Raw genomic sequence first — 16930 nt, forward strand, 5'->3', positions numbered from 1 at the left:
ATATATATATATATATATATATAGTTAAATAAAAATTAAGTCCGATGCCTGTAAAATCTTAAACCTTATATACCTGTGCCTATTTGTAACCAGTGGAGCCAAATACAGCCTGCTGGCCTACACAACACTGGGTCTGCCTGACGCTGACGGCAACTTTCAGTCTCACTCCCTCATCGTCTACCAAGACGGTAAGAAACAACAAAGTGTGTTATCTTRGGTAATAGAGAGGTTGTGTTTTTGAGCTCATAAATTTACTCGCTTCTGAAGATAGATTATTTTACAGCAGTAGAACTGAACTAAAAGTAAACAAGAAACATAAATAGGTGTAAAGTGCTTGTTGAAAAGTTCTTCATTTATGATGAATTTGGACTGTGATCCATTAATGTTCACACTATAGTACAGAAAGTTGCAGACCTCCTTTTATTGTCTTTTCTAATCTCTTCCGCTCTTTGTCCTTCCAGCTGAATGGTCGTCGTGGCTTCCTCTTTACGGCAACCTCTGCTGCCGGTTCGTCGTGCAGCCGACATGTATGACGCAGAGCATGATGAGTGGCTATTTGAGTCAGAAGGTGCGCTGGCAGCTTTTATTATCACTGCGTATTTCCACAGTCCTTTTTCCGGTTTAGATCATGTCACTCTGTTTTTTTTTTTTTTTCTTTGCTGATTTTCAGCAAAGCGTGGAGGGGATGAGCCGCTGCTGCAGCCTGTTCTGTGTGCTGAGCGCCGGCTTTTTGTCCTGCTACTTCACCCCAGAGGAAATTGATGCTAAAGTGCCGCCCGCTTTTAAAGTCCCCGTCAATAAGGTGAGAGAGAGAGGATCGTAAGCAGAAAAGTGCATTCAGTTTTTGCAATTATTAATATGTAATTTGATTTTCAGCTCACACGTCACGGATGTTGTTTTTACAGGAGACCAGGATCCACGTGTTGAGCAAAAAGTCAGCGGGCCTCAAATCCAAGACTCTGTCCATCATCAACCCTTCACCTGAGGGATCTCAGACCGTTGTCTTCATCGCAGACAGCGGAGACGAGCTGGACAGCTGGCTGGACGCCTTCAAACAGCATCTCTATGACCAGAGTAAGTGTTTTTTATGAGTATTTTTAAAACGAAACTGAACCATAACAGATTGGATCGTATGTGGAAGAGTGTCCATATTTAGCGAATGTCCTCTCAGCAGGGATGGACAATATAAGCTTTCTCAGTGTCTCATGTCCATCATTGTTTACGACCAGGCCAGTGGCTGCACTGCTGCGACCAGCTAATGAACATCGAGGTCCTGTCGCCACGAAAACCATCTCTTTTTCTCACCAAGCAGGCCGACTCTGTTTACAACGATCTCAGTGAGTGAAATGATAAAAGTATAATTCGCTCTCTATTGTTGAAGGTTTTACAGGATTTGTATTTAATTAAAAGAAAAAAAAACCTCATGCAAATAAGACATAAAATATCCTATTAGCTATGCACAAAATGTCTCATTCCAATGGTGATGCATGCAAATAAAATCCTTTTACATGCAAATTAGAAACTAGAAATATGCTTTTGTGTCCTTTTTGAGTTGTTTTTTTAGCTTCATCTAACAGTTTGGATCATAAAAAAAACAGTAATTTATTATTATTTTTTAGTTTGCATTTAATTTAGTTTCCCATTTCCTGTTTCTTGCAGGTATAAGCTCTCCCAGCAGGTTCGAGAGCATTACAGATATCATTCACAGTAAAATTGAGGATACAGATGGCCACTTCCTTATAGGTCAGGAGGAGAGGAGGGAGGTCCCCAACTGGTCCTCTCTTTTTGACGGGTCCCGTTCAGTGGTGGTGGAGAGGAGCGTTCTGTCCCAGAGCAACACCTCCACCCCTCGCTCGAGCCCCAGCCGCCCCGCCAGCTCCACGCCCCTCAGCAGCAAGAAGCGGCGAGCTCCGCCCCCGCCGTCCGACGCCAAGCCGTCCGCTCCCCCTGCCCGTCCGCCCAAACCCCCACTCCCCGCTCCTCCCCCGTCCCGGGAGAAGGAGAACCCGGCCGCCTGCGCTTCGCGTCCAGCCRCGAGGTCCAAGACGGGCCGTCCGTCTCTCGACGCCAAGTTCTCTGCCATCATCCAGCAGCTCCAGAGGAACAACGCCGGAGGCGGGGCCACCAGAAGGAACGCTCCGCTGGCCGTCCTCGACATCCACCCGCAGGGTCCTCCCCAGCCTTCGCTCAAACCGCTCGACCACGAGGACCCCGACCTTCAGACGTCTGAGGAAACAGCTGAGGGTGGGTTTTTCAGAGCCTGTAGTGGTCCAGGTCCAGGGCCTGCTCCTGCGCCGCGCAGCAAACTAAGGAAGTCTTTCAGAGAGAGAATGAACCTTAAAGCCCTGTAGCCTCAACATTAACCAGTTCTATATTTGTCTTAACTACCACTAACATGATTTACTACATATTGTTTTTTTATTATTAACTGAGCCAAATAATAAAATCACTTAACTGTACCTCAGTAAAAACAACTGCAAGTACAGATAAATACTTCATTATCATTTTATCAGCTTTAGAGTCAAGAACAAGATGGAAACATATTTTTACACGTGTATAAAGTTGAATGCAGAAGTTTTAAGGGGACAAATTGAGCAAAATCCACTATTTTAGCAGTTAAATGCATTTTGTTGTGTACTTGGAGTCTTTAGGAGTGCAGAAAATTAGAATTTAATCTCTCCAGGTGCCTGGTAGATATCTCTATATTCTGTTTGATTCATATTTTTCAACCAGTTCAGTTTTCTCTTTTGTCTATGACTCTTTCTGAAGAACTATTACATCACATTATTTGCAACAGAACTGCAAAATAAGGTCTGTACCAACTACAATTTAGTCATCTTCATTCTCCTCTGGCTCCAACATGTAAGTCTGGATGGACAATTATTTTAAATAATTTCTAAAAAAAAAAATTCTGTGCTGCTATAAAGTCGTAAACCCCTCTATCAAGCTAGAATGGACCAGTCTGGAATGGACATGAAGCGCCTTGGATTTAAAGAGACAGCCTCAAAACGAGTCAATCTGAGACACACCTCAGAAAAGAGGTGAAAGAGGGGCTTGTGGAGTTACAATAAGGAGGAAATCAGACCAAAGCATTGCAGTTCCACTTTACACAGACTCCAACTGAATGATTTAAATGTAGACAAAGAAAGATGTAAAAGCACGATACGTCTTCTTTAAAACAGAACTGCCTAGTCTCCATCTGTCTAAAGCCTTTGTAAAGTTTTAATGTGCAGGTAACCCACACYGCCTTCAGCACCATTATCAGTCCGTCTCAAACAGAAAGGCTTCTTTTCTCTGCCACTGGAAGTTAAACTGAAAGAAAGCGCTCCTGCAGAAGCACTTAAATTAGAATTGATCCATGTGTGCGTCATTACTTTAGGAACTATTGACATATTCCACTTACTGTGACAACTTTATGACCACTATAGCTCATTTTAAAGAAACACAATTTTGGGAGCAATTGTAAGCACTAATGTGACTTCTCTATCCCCTCCTCCCCAGAGGTCTTTTAATAGAGTGACCTTGTTTTTTAGTGGCTCCACAGTATGTCTAATATAATTTAACATAGCAGCCAATAAATGCTCTGAACATAATTGAATGAATGGGTCTTTTGAGTGGCCTAAATAATGAATGCCCTTGTGTGTTTGTTTAGAACACAGCCAGCACTGCTTGCAACTAAATATTTCAGCCACTTAATGGTATTGTGTTGAAGAATGGTCATAATTACTCTCAGCAAAGTAAACATTAGGTTTTTGCTGCTTTTCTTTGAAATTACCTGACCGGATGAAGCAATGTGGTGCAAGCTACAGTAGCTGTTTATTTTTATTTTTTCTCTCATGTTGTCCTACAAACTGGATTTAATTTTAGGAAGGTAGATGTAGATTCGAGTGGAGGGTTTAGTTTAAGCCTTGGAGGAGGTGTAGAGTTGTTTTTCTTCTATAGTGAAGGATTAAATGACCTCAAACTGACTGTTTTCATTTTGGTTTGAAAGAATGATTAAAAAATGTTTTAGAAATTTTACTGCAGCTTTGAAAAATTTATTTTAAAAATAAAATTGTACAAGGATCTTTTTTTAAAAGATCGACTCCATCTTGTAGATTTGTGTTTATTATTTACAGCCATATCATTTTTATACTTATTGTTTTTGTACCAGTAAGTTGACAAATATTAATGTTGTCCTTGTACTGCATTTTAGTGCAATGTATAAATAATATGTAGTTATTGTTTCTCTAAAGTGCAATTTCTTCTATTTCTCAGAAGCGCACTTTTTTTTTTTTTTATAGCTGAGCTGCAATAAAATGACCTACTTTCCACCCTGGTGAGGCCACTTTATTATTATTTTTTTGCTGAGCTTGGAAGTATTTCTGAATATTTTTCATGTTAAAAGTTTACCAGAGGGTGGCAATAAAAGTCAAAGCGTTGCTTTTTATTGCAGCCCGGTTCACATCCCAGAGATACAACATGCACTGGCACATTTCTCCACTGCAGCAAACACGGGTGAGGCTTCTCTGGCTTCCAGCCCAGAAGTGGCCTGTTGTGAAGATTAAGGCGCATAGAATCTCATAGTCACATAATAGTATTACARTAATAAAACCTCATTCACACTGCATTTACTCAGGGAGGAAGGGGGGGGAAAAAAGAACATTACATTGACATTGGCACAATGGTGTCATGTGCAGTTAAAAACACAACTGAAGAAACGAGTATAGTAAAATATTTTAATTAAATATACAGGTCATATCGTACAAAATGTCTATTTTTTTTTCTTTTTGTCTTGCACGCCAGCTGGATGATTGGTAAACAGATGGCTATGGTATCAAAAACAGTTTCAGAATGCACATTAATGGAGACAACATAAAAATGAAATGAAACGAATAATAAAAAAAAACTAAAGATACTAATTCTTAAATTTGTAGTGTTTGATTGAGCCTCACGTGAAACAGAGCAAATAAAGACATAGCTAGTTTGTATAACCGATTTTTATAATGTCTTTTTTTCTTTAATTATTTACAGATTATAACAGTTTATATAACCACGCAGTCCTATCTACAGTGCTATTTACAGAGAAAATAAGACAAAGAAGAGATTTACCATGAGTTGATCCCGTATGAATGTTCTGTACAGAAGCCAGCACTAAAAGCCAGTTTTTACCTACACAGCGAGGTACAGTACTTAATCAGAAATGAATGTCTTTAGGCATTCAGTAAAACCTCACTGCYTTTTTTCTTCTTCTTTTGAAACACTAGAAATGTTCACCGTGTATTTCAGCTACACTGGACTCCAATTATAGTGGTTGTAAAAGCCAACGCAGGTGTTGTCTTTCCACCTCAGGCTATATGGAGCACGGTAGGCAAAATTTATAGCGTTTGGTACCTTTTCATCACTGCAGTGCACATGTCCTGCAGAGACAGACACCAGACCCGTGTCTTTATCAGCTGTCGCTAAATATGTATTATTATTATTATTATTATTTGCATTGATACGGTTGAGCTGGGCGGTTAACTTTTTTTTAAGCACAAAAAATAAGTTGTAGTTTCTTTATATTTTTAAAACCTTTTAGGTCTGGTGTCTTTACAGTGTGCCATATAGTTTTTTTTTTCTTCTGTGCACTGCATTTGACACACRAGTGACAGTAATATTGACATTCCTACCCTGCTACTGAGAAATAACCTTAATGAGTGTAGTGCTAACTCTAATCCAAGACCGTGAAAGGCACAGATATTTGCAAAGCAGTTATTTCCTAAGTGACAACATTCCTATCAAATCATATAATGAATCTTTTTTTAGGGAGCTGGATAAGAGAAGAAAAGAGCTTTTCAAGCAAAGAACAACAAAAAAAAGATCAAATGCTGATTTTTTTCCCCCTTTTTTTTTTTTTTTTTGTGGTGAGCATTCCACAGCAGACGGCTGCTTCATTATGCTGGTTCAACAGACAAAAACAAGCCGCAACAGTCTACTCATCACAAAATGTTTCGGAGGTTAATTTACTCTCGGTTTTAGAAAGTAAAAATGATCCCAGCTTCTTTTTTTTTCACCTCTGAGCAAACACACATTCATGGTTCGTCAACTTATGTGTAGATCTGAAAGGACGTAACAAATACAAACCTGAACTGAGTCACGAGTGGGTCTACAGTACATCTGTCATACGCAGCACCTCTGCATGTTAGGATGAAACTACTCGTGTTAAGCAGCACCACATTGAGTTTTAACATTTATTCCAATCAGTCCAAATGGATTCACTGTGGCACAAAAACAAGCCGAGTTCATCGTGGAGACACGTAAACAGACACACAACGCCCCTGGCWGCCTGAACAGTAATACCGTCTTTATCAGCTGTTTGCAATTATCGACACACATCTATGAGCTATTTCGGTTTCATTGTCGTGTTACTTGTAGTGTTTTTAGGCAACAAAAGTTTAGCCCTCAGACACAGTAAACAAATGGCTTTTCTCTGTTGCCCTCCACTTTTCGCACATCCAGAGCAACGACCTGACTCGTGGTCACCCGAGAGCGGCAAAAATGATCTGTGAGCATATACACGTGAGCTTTGTGCAAATAGGGATACAAAAGCAACGACGACATAAAACAAAACAGGTACAGTAAGTGGTGATACAAATACAAAACAGTGCAAAGTATATAAACAAAGGCATACGCAAAAAAAAAAAGGAATTTTCTGCCCAAGTGACGAATTCATCAAGTTCAGTTATGATCAGTATTTTGTCCTCGACAAAGAAGGACAAAAAAAAAGAACAGTTTTTATGCTTTGAAGGTGAAATGAAGCAGTTTTTGTGTCCCTCACAGTCTGGTGCTGGGGTGTACCGACGACAGCTGAGGTGGGGGGAGGGGGGAGAGAGGGTAGAGGTGGGGCAACAGGTCTCCGCATAAGGGCGCCCCGCCCGGCTGTCTGTAGAAGGGGTGCGGGCTGGAGGGGTACAGGTGCCTGTGGAGGATCATGGATTGGAGGGCGAACGAGGGCACGAGGGGAGACACGGCCGACTGGCTTTTCAAGTACTGCAGTCCGGGATGCTGCTGGAATCCATCCTGGGCGCTGGGCGACACCAAGGTACCGTGTGGGTAAATGCCAGCGTAGAGGGGTGCGGCGTGGGGCAGGGGGAAGGAGGTCGTAGGGTGGCCCTCTGGTAGGTGATTGTTGAGGTGAATGGCGAGGGCCGGCTCCGCGGGTTTCAGCTCCTCCGGGTCGCTGCGTCGGATGGTGCTGGCCGGGTGGATAGGTGTCACCACGCGCACTTTCCGCTCTGGAGGGCTTTCGCTCTCGGGCTCCACCAGGCTCCGCTTACTGGGTCGAACAGAACTACCGAGGGGCAATTCACCTGAAGATTTGGGGCTGGAAAATGGCTGTGACGACTCGGAGGAGCTCTGTTTGGGCGGGGAGATTGTCATTGGGGGAACTCTGCACGCTTTAGGATGGGAATCCAAACCGTGGTGCATGATGGGATAGGAGAGACCACAGAAGGGGGTCTTGGAGAAGGAGGAAACCCTCTGCGAGAGAGGTTTTGAAACGGTGAAGTCTCTGGGCTCGTCCTCGGCCTGTCCGTTCTCTCCGTGTGTTTGAGTCCTGTCACTGAAGTGAGACCTGTAGGCCAAGCCCTCCTGCTCCAGGCCGCCACAGGCGAAGCTCTGGCTGCCCTCGCACTCCCTGCTGTAGTGCTCCCTCCGCTCTCCACTGCTGAAGCCGGCCATCCTCTCTTGGCTCAGGCAGCTCTCGGTTTGTCTGTACAAACTGTGGAGGTGAGGGGAGGAGTAGCAGTCGCCTGCGTAGCTCCTGGACTGAGCCGCCGGGCCTTGGAGTAACTTCTCCTCGGTGGCTTCCACGCCGTCTTGGGTTTGAGTTCGCGGAAGGTACGGCTGCCACGGCACGCTGGCTTGAGGCTGAAGGGGACGGCTTGCCCGGCAGCTGAACGTGTCCGACGAGTCCCCGGCGGAGCTCCTCTCCGACGGTCCGCCGGTGCTTTGCTGGTGGGCCTTGCTGCTCTGGGCGTGCTGGATGACCGAAGGCCTGAATATGGGTGCCACCTCGGGGACGCCGTCCAACAAACCGTTACGTTTCTGTCTCGCCGCCTCCTCGTCGCTTCTTCTCTTCTCTTGATCGCGTTCTGAAACCGATAGGACCGGGAGGGAGGGTGTGGCTGTGGGCAGAGGGGACTGAAGTGAGAAAGAGTAATGGTTGGTATCGCACACTTGGGAGAGGAGCTTCTTTTTGGCCAAAGGAGACATGACCCCCTGGCTGGCTTTGCAGTAGGCAGCGGTCTGTCCAACGCCCTGGGYGGACTCCTTCTTAATGACACCAAAGTCCTCTTTCTCTGGGAAGGAATCTGTGCTCAGGTCTATACACTGTTCGTCCGGCTGCTTACACATGGGCAGCACCTTGCCCACTCTCCCGCCGTGATTTTCAATGGAGTCTTTGACCTTAGAGAAGTGCTCCGGCAGAGCGATGTGTCCGGCAGGTTTGCTCTGATCCCAGCAGTGAGGCAGATAAGGGTTTTTCGGAATGAAACGCCCTTCGGTTTGCTGTTCGCCGACGAATTTGGCTTTGAGGGCCTCGCTGATTTGCCTCCACTCGGGTTGAGGAGCAGGCCCCGTGTGGAGGGAGAAATCACCGTGCGGGGCTCTGAAGTCGAGTGCGGACGGCTGCTCCGCTGCCAACGACTCCTCCTTCTTCAGGGTAACATGTAACTCTTGCTCCTCRATTACAATCGGTTCATCTTGGAGAGACGCCTCCTTTTTCACAGCTATGGAGAGCTCATTACTCACTTCTTTCCCCTTTGAGTCCTGCTTGAAAGAGAAAAAACATAGCTGTTAGCATTGAATCTGAAAATAGAACCCACCAAGACACTTCCATGTTTTTGTCCTAATTTCAAAAGTCAAACAMAAAAAAAAAAAAAAAAAAACTGGGACAGAAAGAGTGGTGATGAGGCAGCAGTTGGAACTGACCTGTGTTTGTTCTCGTCTCRTTTCCCCTTTGTCCTTTTTACTCCCTGGCTTGGGGCCTTTCAGTTTCTTAACCCCAGCCGCTTTTGTTTTGGCTCCAGCTGCAGATGCCTTCTCTTGGCTGCTCTCCTGCTTCCTGGGTTTGGTCAGGGGGAGGGGCATGTCCTGCTCGCCTTTAAGGTGCCTCTCGTAAGGAAGGAGGAGCCTGAAGGAGCAACGACGCAGGCGATGAAAACATGAAGTTATGCCATATTCAGGTGACACAGTTAGATCCTTTTGCCATTACACAACCTTTTTTTTTACTTATGAAATACTTTAAATAAATTAAAAAACTGCATCTCATCTGTGTTGAATATTTTGTGGTTGATAAAMTGAATTTTAGATACAGTCTAATTATTTATACTTTGTGATCGATTGTACAGTTATTTCATTTAAACAGTAAGAGAATCAACAAGCAGTATAAACAATGTTTTTATTTCAGGAATGTAGAACTGCTTTAAGGGAACTTCCTTGTTTATAATGAGATCATATCCAGGGTGTGACCAGGTTTTAGAAAAAAATAAATAAATWAAACATTGGAATGACGTGTGATGGATGGACCGCAGCGCTGTGATAATCTTTATGTGTGTGAATAATTCAAGGSTGAGTACTGGACCAGTTTCCTGCACCAGATTCAGGTTCTCATTATAAACKATTCCTTTCACGTGCAATGTTTCATGCCAGAGTTGTGAACTAATCTTATGTTGAAAAATGACCGAATTATTATTGGTAAAAACCTTGAAATTAATGATATGAGCAATTTCATGCAATATCTCAGGCAGGTTTGAATGATCTGCTAGAGTTTGAATTAATATATATATAAATATATAAAATTTCTTTGTCATTTTTTGATCAACCAAAACCAGATGCTCTCATGTTGTATTATTTACTTTGCTTTTAAACCTCCTTGTTTTAAAACCTGGAATGCATTAACAGTTATACAGTATTGTCATTAAGCTGGGCTAGGGGGAAATCCAGACCTAATGTGTGTGCGTGCGTGCATGCGTGAATAATGAGTTATCCCCTGCTGAGAAAAGATCACATTTGGTATTACTTTAACCTCCAAGGAACCAAACGCATGTGTGGGTGTGTAATGTTACTGTGGTGGGAAATGAAAAAGGGAGAAAATATTTGCAAGAACTGAAATCAACAGCTTTAAAGAAACGCTGCAGCATTTAAAATCCACTTCAACAAATTAAAAATGATTAAAGACAGAAGCCCTTAAATTTGCTGCGATGGTAAACATATTTTCAGATGGCAACTGAGTGTGAGCTTTTAAACAAAGCGATAGCTCTTCATTCTCATTCCTAATTAAATTTATACTAAATGACACGAGGCATTAAGCAGAATAAACAAATTATGACTTCTAATATTTTTCTTCAGGATGAATTTCGAGTCAGTTTTCCATATGTGATGATGTGGGAACATGAGGATCTGGATAACGTAATAACACCCACGTGTAAAATAATGACATAAAGAAACCAACAAGGGAACCTTTTAGACTTTTATTGCTCACGGCACAAAATGGAAATTGGCACCGAACCAGAAATARGAAACTTGTTAGAAGAGGAAACCATGAGAAGTGAGGAATTACAAAGCTACAAACTCCAGTATGTTCCTCTGAAGATCTGTCCAAACCCTTTTTATAGACTAACAATCTGTGAAAGCCCCACGGAAACATGACTTTTTCAGTCAGGAGAAAAAAAAAAAATGAAAAAAAAAAAAAAGCAAAAAACTAAGGTCCTCTCATGTAAACAGCAACAGACAGTTGCACCATTCCTTTTAAGGGACATGGTGGTAAAACAAACAATGAATCAAGAGCTGTTTCGCCTCTTCAAAAGGGAAAAAAAAAAGCTTTTGAGAGTTCAAGAGGCTCTGTGGGATTTTTTTTTCTGTTATTTCTTCTCTGAACAAAAGTGCTGGCAGGAAAAGCAGTGAAACTACATTTCATACAGCTGGTCTGGCACCAGGCCCCAGGCCAAGAAAGGAAATGTACTATTAAATGTGACTTATTGGAGAGACAGAGAGCGAAAAGGTTGTGAAAGAGCGGGGAAAAAAAGAAGAGAACAGACCAAACAGAGAAAGGAAAAAAAAGAGCGTGGAGGAGGGGGCGTTGTTAATGAGCAATAAAGATTACTGTGATGAAATCTTAGCAAAGTCTCCAAGATTATTGCAAGTATTAAAGTTCTTTGAAGGTTTTCTATATTTAGAAATCATTGCTGAAAAATGAAAATGATTATAAATGTTTTACTGTTATGATGTTGCAGTTTATTTCAAGATGAGTAAAAGCATCTGTGGTCTATAAATACATGGCTGAAGCAGCCAGAGAATAATAATATTACAGAATATATTTTTATATACCAGGGTACATTGGTAACTATCTGCATCATCTGTGGGAAAAAGCTGGCTGACTTGGCCCGGGTCAGCTGTAAGGAATGTTAAAAAGGGGGTGAAGGAGGGGGGGGGGKGGTGTTGTTGCCAGTCCGTCTAATGTAAGAACTGATCCCGGAAAATTACAGAGGACTTAAATGGTTTCAAACAAAAAGTCTTATGTTGTTATGTAAACCAGAAAAATAAACAAACAAAAAAAAAATGCCCTGGGAAGATTCTGTCGTCAAGAGTTATTTGCTTTGCCAACAAAAATTTGACGTTTAGGTCAAGAACTGCAGCTTGTGAAATTATATGATTGATTTCTATCCTACTTTTATTGTTTTTGCCAGTTTTGTTGCTTATCCAGTCATAAATAAAAGCTGAAGTTACAAGGCTATAACTGCTTTTCCCATTTTTTCATTACACACACACACACACACACACACACACACACATATATATATATATATATATATATATATATAAGAAAACACAGCAAACAAAAATAGTAAAGCCATAATAAAGCCCTCACTGTGACAGATTGGAGCAATTTCAAGCAGTTCACATATAACTAAGTCATGATTGTGCAACATGATATAATAAGCTCTTGTGATACAATACCAGAATAAGTAGCAATTTCCTCCAAGGCAGAGAAAGGAGTTGAGCTTGGCAGCCTGAGCTGCAGCTGAGAAAGCCAGGTGTAGTTAGTCATGTCAGCCACTGGGGGGCGAACGCTGCACTGACAGATTCCAGGAAGTGAGGGCAAAGGAGGCAATGTTTTTATGAGGTCAATAAATACTTAACTTTACCTCTTGCCAATATATCACCTGGTTGTTGTGTAAGCAGCACATTCTATGTTAATTAGAAACAATTAAAATATGCAGTGAGAGATCAAAAATAAAAATAAAATAGAGTATATTAATAGCTTGTAAAGACTGTGGTTTAAAAGTTTAATATATACAGTATGTGTAATACCCTGGGTAACCGTCAGCTAAGCAGAGCTGCTTCTTTGAAATAATGGCTCACACACACACTGCGCCACACACACACACACGCACATAAAAAGACAACTTGGCAAAAACAAGGTGACTTTACCAGCAATGTGCTGCTCTCATCTGAGTTTTGAGTTACAGGAACAAGCAGAGTGCTACAATCCAAGAAGTGCCTAAGTCACCAAATAAGTGGAAAAAGCCTGCGGGCTGTTCCATTTCAACAATTTCCCACCCATCCGTGCTGAAATTAATTTTAGCTGGTGCTGCATTAAAATCACAAGAGGTGTTTCATGCATAAAAAAAGCAAAAGAAACTATTTAAAGAGCTGGTGGACAAGCCCCCCGGGGGGTGGCAGAAAGCTCACTTTTACGAGCCTTTTTTCCAAGAAGTCACATTTTTATTAAATTTAACTGCGATGGTTAAAGCATCACGGCAGCTATAAGAGAAAACAAAACGCCTTCGATGAGATGCCAGCAGGGAGATAAACAGACATTGTATCTGGTCCCTCTGCTTTGGATTCATGCCTCAAAAGCTCCTCTTTTGTCTCGAAGCCAAACCACTTGAGGTGACCCTCATTCATGCAGTTAAAACAGGAGGGCAGTGCAGGAATGTACGAAAACTTAAGTCCTTTGTCGAGTCTGAAAATACCAGATTTCAAAATGACCTCTACTGTTCCCCAGGGGTTTGCTCTCATTAGCCGCAGCCGCTCGCCAGTAAACGTTTGGCGCGGCAGGTGTGAGCCGGGAGCACCAACTGTGTAAAAATAAAGAAAACACTCAGGACGTTCGAGCTGCTCGGCTATTAAAACACCAATAACGTACGGAACCTGCTTCCTTTCGCTGCTTAAATATCAGCTACAACGACCTGAACGTAACGCGCCACGGCGAAATGGCTGTTAATCGCCGCAGACTTAAACCGATTCTCATACAGTCGATTGCCTGTCACACATGAGTGCTATAATTTATAAGCATTTGATTAAATTCCACATAAAGAACTAACACATTACTGTGATTTGTTTAACTGCTTCCAAGAAAAAAAAAGAGTATTTTTTTTCCACTCACTGAACGCTCAATGAAGCATTTGTCGTGCAGAAAGCATCCAGCTCTCAGAGGTTAAAATAGCTGCCTGCTATTTTGGTGTAAAGAACATGCAGCTCTCTGGCAGCCGGCCCACTGTAGCCGAAAGTCCAGATTCAGTAGAGTCACCGACATACAAAGAATTTGGCCGGGCGTTCGATCCGGACGACATGTCGAGACATTGTTTATAGTGTTAAGGAATGCTGACGGACAGAAACAAAAACAAAAAGCTCTCGTGTCGCAACCTTCCTCTCCACATCCTCTCTCACCTACTTTTAATTTTTTTTTCTGTTRCAATATTGACACATTTCTGCTTGTTTATTAAAACCTGGCTCTGCTGCTGTCACTCTCTTGTTTCTAAAGAAAGAGGACATGAAAGAGATGCTACAATCCAATGATCCCTGTGCTCTTAGGATGAGAGAACGGAATAATTGAAATCTGTTTGAGCTGCGGCGTTCACACACACACACAAAAAAGTGTTATGCAGCACATTTGATGCATCTGCAAAACAGCAAGGGCAGTGCAGAGATGCTGATGAGTGCACGATTCTGGAGGAACAAAATCTACTAATTATCATTCCTAAAGTAAAATCATTTTTCTTCMTTTAAAAAAAACAAGGTTTTCCTAACAATGTGCTTTTATAACTAAAAGAGGAGCTTTAGCAAAACGCGGAGGAGCATCAACACGAAGCAGAAGGAATAAAAAGGTTGAATCAATAAAACATCTAGTCAGCTAAAATTGGAACAAGCGTGCGTCTGTCACAAAGGAAACMGATATCTGCATGATCTGAGCCAGGGACTATTTCACAAGCCAGTACAGTACATCTGGCAAGCATCGAATACTTTTAAGATGAAATGATTTAATTCGTCTGTAGTGTCTGCCGTTGCTCAAAAAGCCTTGGAGTTTTTAAATAGCAAATTATTCTAAATTGCTTCTCTGTTGCTATGGAGACCCCCCCCCCCCTCCCACCTCGATGCCAATCCTGTTGTGCAATTACATCAGAGTGCCAAGGCACGGCGAGGTATTAAAAAAAAGAAATCTGTAACTGGCAGAAGCGAGCAGATAGTGGAATGTGGTGTTTCTGCAACAAGAGATCACGCAGCAGAAGCAGAGAGATTAAATATGTAGGAGCTGTTAAAAGGCGCTGACCTGTATAATGAAAGAAACAGCATGAAGTGCAAGGCAGGGAGCGGGAGAGAGAGAGAGAGAGAGAGAGAAGTGGAGGGGGGGCAGCAGAGAAAATGGCACAGCACAGAAGCAAAAGGCAGTCTATTTCAAGGTTATTGATGCCATCTTTTTCATGACCTCATTTTTAATTCACAGCGCCGGGCCCTGACAGCTAATCTCGGGAAACAGTTTAAATAAATATCATTAAAGCTTTTTTTCCCCACTTGCAGCCACGGCGGCAGACTCTGAGTTGGACATTTCTGCATTGATTTTTCTTTGTTTTTTTTTTACCCCACCGTGTTACTAATGAACGACTCTCTGTGACTAAACAACAGTAACTTTGAAGATGACAATTAACCAAGCTTATCTCCTGCTCGATTCCAGCGACGCAACTCAATTTCTACTAGTGATTACTGCCTGCTCCTGGACAGCATAAATATAGTGATTACGCCCTTGGCTCCATCTTTCACAATAACATCTCCTAGGAAACCATTTTATGTGATTTTACCATTAGGGCTGTAAAGGRATAATGTGTATAATTTAAAAAGAGAGCTGAATGCTTGTGGATAGTCGCGGTCTTTAACCCAAATAACACAGACACCCAAGAATCTCTGCTTAATTGAAAGGAATTATGTCTTGATTTATTGTTTCCTTTGTTCCCCTCATTAGCTGCAGAGAGYTTGAGCTTTGAGTTGAACTTTGCACTGATTCAAGTCCGACGGTATCCTTCAAAGAGAGCCCTGAAACACAGGAGCCGTTCCCGTTAGTACATTTTTATTTATTTTATTTGCTTGTGAAATATGTTTTTTCTGTAGCACATTGACTAATGATTAAAGGTGGAAACAAAGACGCCTCTGGGGAACAAACACACACTTGAGCGAGCSCACAAACAGCCTCATTCATCATGCAGAGAGAATGGCCGTGTTTGCTGAGTTAATACATTGCAGCTAATTGCCCTCGGAGCAGTCCGAACACCGAGGCTCAGCTAAAATTATTCCCCTYCGAATGGGAAACTTGCTCAAATTCAGCTGATCTCTCCCTCATGCACGTACCCGCCCCCCCACCCACCCCCGTACACCTTCTCCGTGTCAGCCTGATATTCACTGCAGTGTGTGGATATTATTGCTTTGTATTGATTCAGCATTATTTTCTCTCAGCCACTTCTTCACGGTGGCTGGAGAGGGAAAGGCCAGCGCAGCAGCAGTCACACCTCAGCACTTCCCATGCGAATTTTATCCAACCTCGCCTCCGTTTCTACAACCCGACTTACACCTTACGCTTGAAGAACAATATAGCTTCTAAAACATGATTTCATGGTGATTTATTACCCACAAAAATGAAAACAAAGCCCGACTTCTGCAGTGAGTTTAAATTCTTCTTAAAGGGGGCAGGGTATATTATGCAAAATCTATTTTTTAACTATTATAACTACATTATAGTGTCATTCTGTCATCAAAAACATAACCAGGGTGTTGCTTTGCTTCAGTCATGCATAAGAAATCCATGAATTTCCTGTGGTAGCCATGTGGAGCTGCTGGTACAAAGCACCGCCTTTTTGCAAAAAGCTCCTCCCTAGAGCTCAGTCTGCAGCCGAGCCTCCGCCCCACAGAGCACCCCTCCCCCATGCAGCTCCACCAGACAAGTGGCCAGAAATATTAGAAAAATATGTTGCTTCTTTTTTTTTTTACAACAAAATAAAACGCTCCTATGAAAGGTTGTAAACGGCATGAAGTGTTGTTGTGAAGACGTGATGAACTGGGAGTGTCAGAAACGGTAGGAGGCTCTTAAAGAGACAGAGGCCAATTTCAAGATGTTTAGATATGGCTATGATGCAAAATCTAATTTATTTTTGATATATACAGCTTTTTTCATAACAACTGAAGGTAACAGTTGACTGTGGTATTGAATTGAAATAYGTGTCTGGAAAATATACATAATACCTCCCTCCCAACTGTGTATTATCAGTTCTGTCAACCAGCATGCAGGTCTGACTTTGATAAAGTTCTTTTTGAGGCATAAAAGAACATTTAGTCATTTCATCAGCCTGTCGAAAAGTACTAAACGCTAAACAAAACACTTCCGCAAAGCYACGGTTTTGCAGATTTCTGGGAAAAGCCACTCCAATCGCTGCCTGAGCTTGCAAATTCACTTACAGCATGCGATCTTGACACAATCTGAAACTGCTTCGCTCCCTCATACGGCACTGCTGGCATCTTTGCTGTGTTACTGCCAGGTATGTGTGCTTGTTTGTGTGTGTGTATGTGTGTGTGTTTGTGTGTGTGTGTGTGTGTGTGTGCCTGCGCTGTGCTGATGCATGAACCTGCAACAGCCAGAGGG

General features: G+C 42.3%; 2 protein-coding genes across 2 annotated transcripts in view; one reads left to right on the forward strand and one right to left on the reverse strand.

Annotated features, from left to right (window-relative positions):
• rtkn2 (rhotekin 2) overlaps positions 1-2717 on the forward strand; it is a 5696-nt gene extending 2979 nt beyond the window's left edge. Inside the window, exons 7-12 of the mRNA XM_014031410.1 lie at positions 94-188; positions 462-568; positions 671-802; positions 906-1074; positions 1230-1337; positions 1660-2717. Of these exons, the coding sequence (XP_013886864.1) occupies positions 94-188; positions 462-568; positions 671-802; positions 906-1074; positions 1230-1337; positions 1660-2351 (1303 nt within the window). The 3' untranslated portion in view covers positions 2352-2717. The remainder of the gene's footprint in view (positions 1-93; positions 189-461; positions 569-670; positions 803-905; positions 1075-1229; positions 1338-1659) is intronic.
• Positions 2718-4704: 1987 nt separating this feature from the next.
• arid5b (AT-rich interaction domain 5B) overlaps positions 4705-16930 on the reverse strand; it is a 98677-nt gene continuing 86451 nt past the window's right edge. The window contains exons 9-10 of the mRNA XM_014031527.1: positions 8953-9154; positions 4705-8790 (exon numbers count right to left, since the gene is read on the reverse strand). Coding sequence (XP_013886981.1) covers positions 6796-8790; positions 8953-9154 — 2197 coding nt within the window. The 3' untranslated portion in view covers positions 4705-6795. The remainder of the gene's footprint in view (positions 8791-8952; positions 9155-16930) is intronic.

Source organism: Austrofundulus limnaeus, unplaced genomic scaffold (assembly GCF_001266775.1).
Source record: "Austrofundulus limnaeus strain Quisiro unplaced genomic scaffold, Austrofundulus_limnaeus-1.0 Scaffold0, whole genome shotgun sequence".
Taxonomy (NCBI): Eukaryota; Metazoa; Chordata; class Actinopteri; order Cyprinodontiformes; family Rivulidae; genus Austrofundulus; species Austrofundulus limnaeus.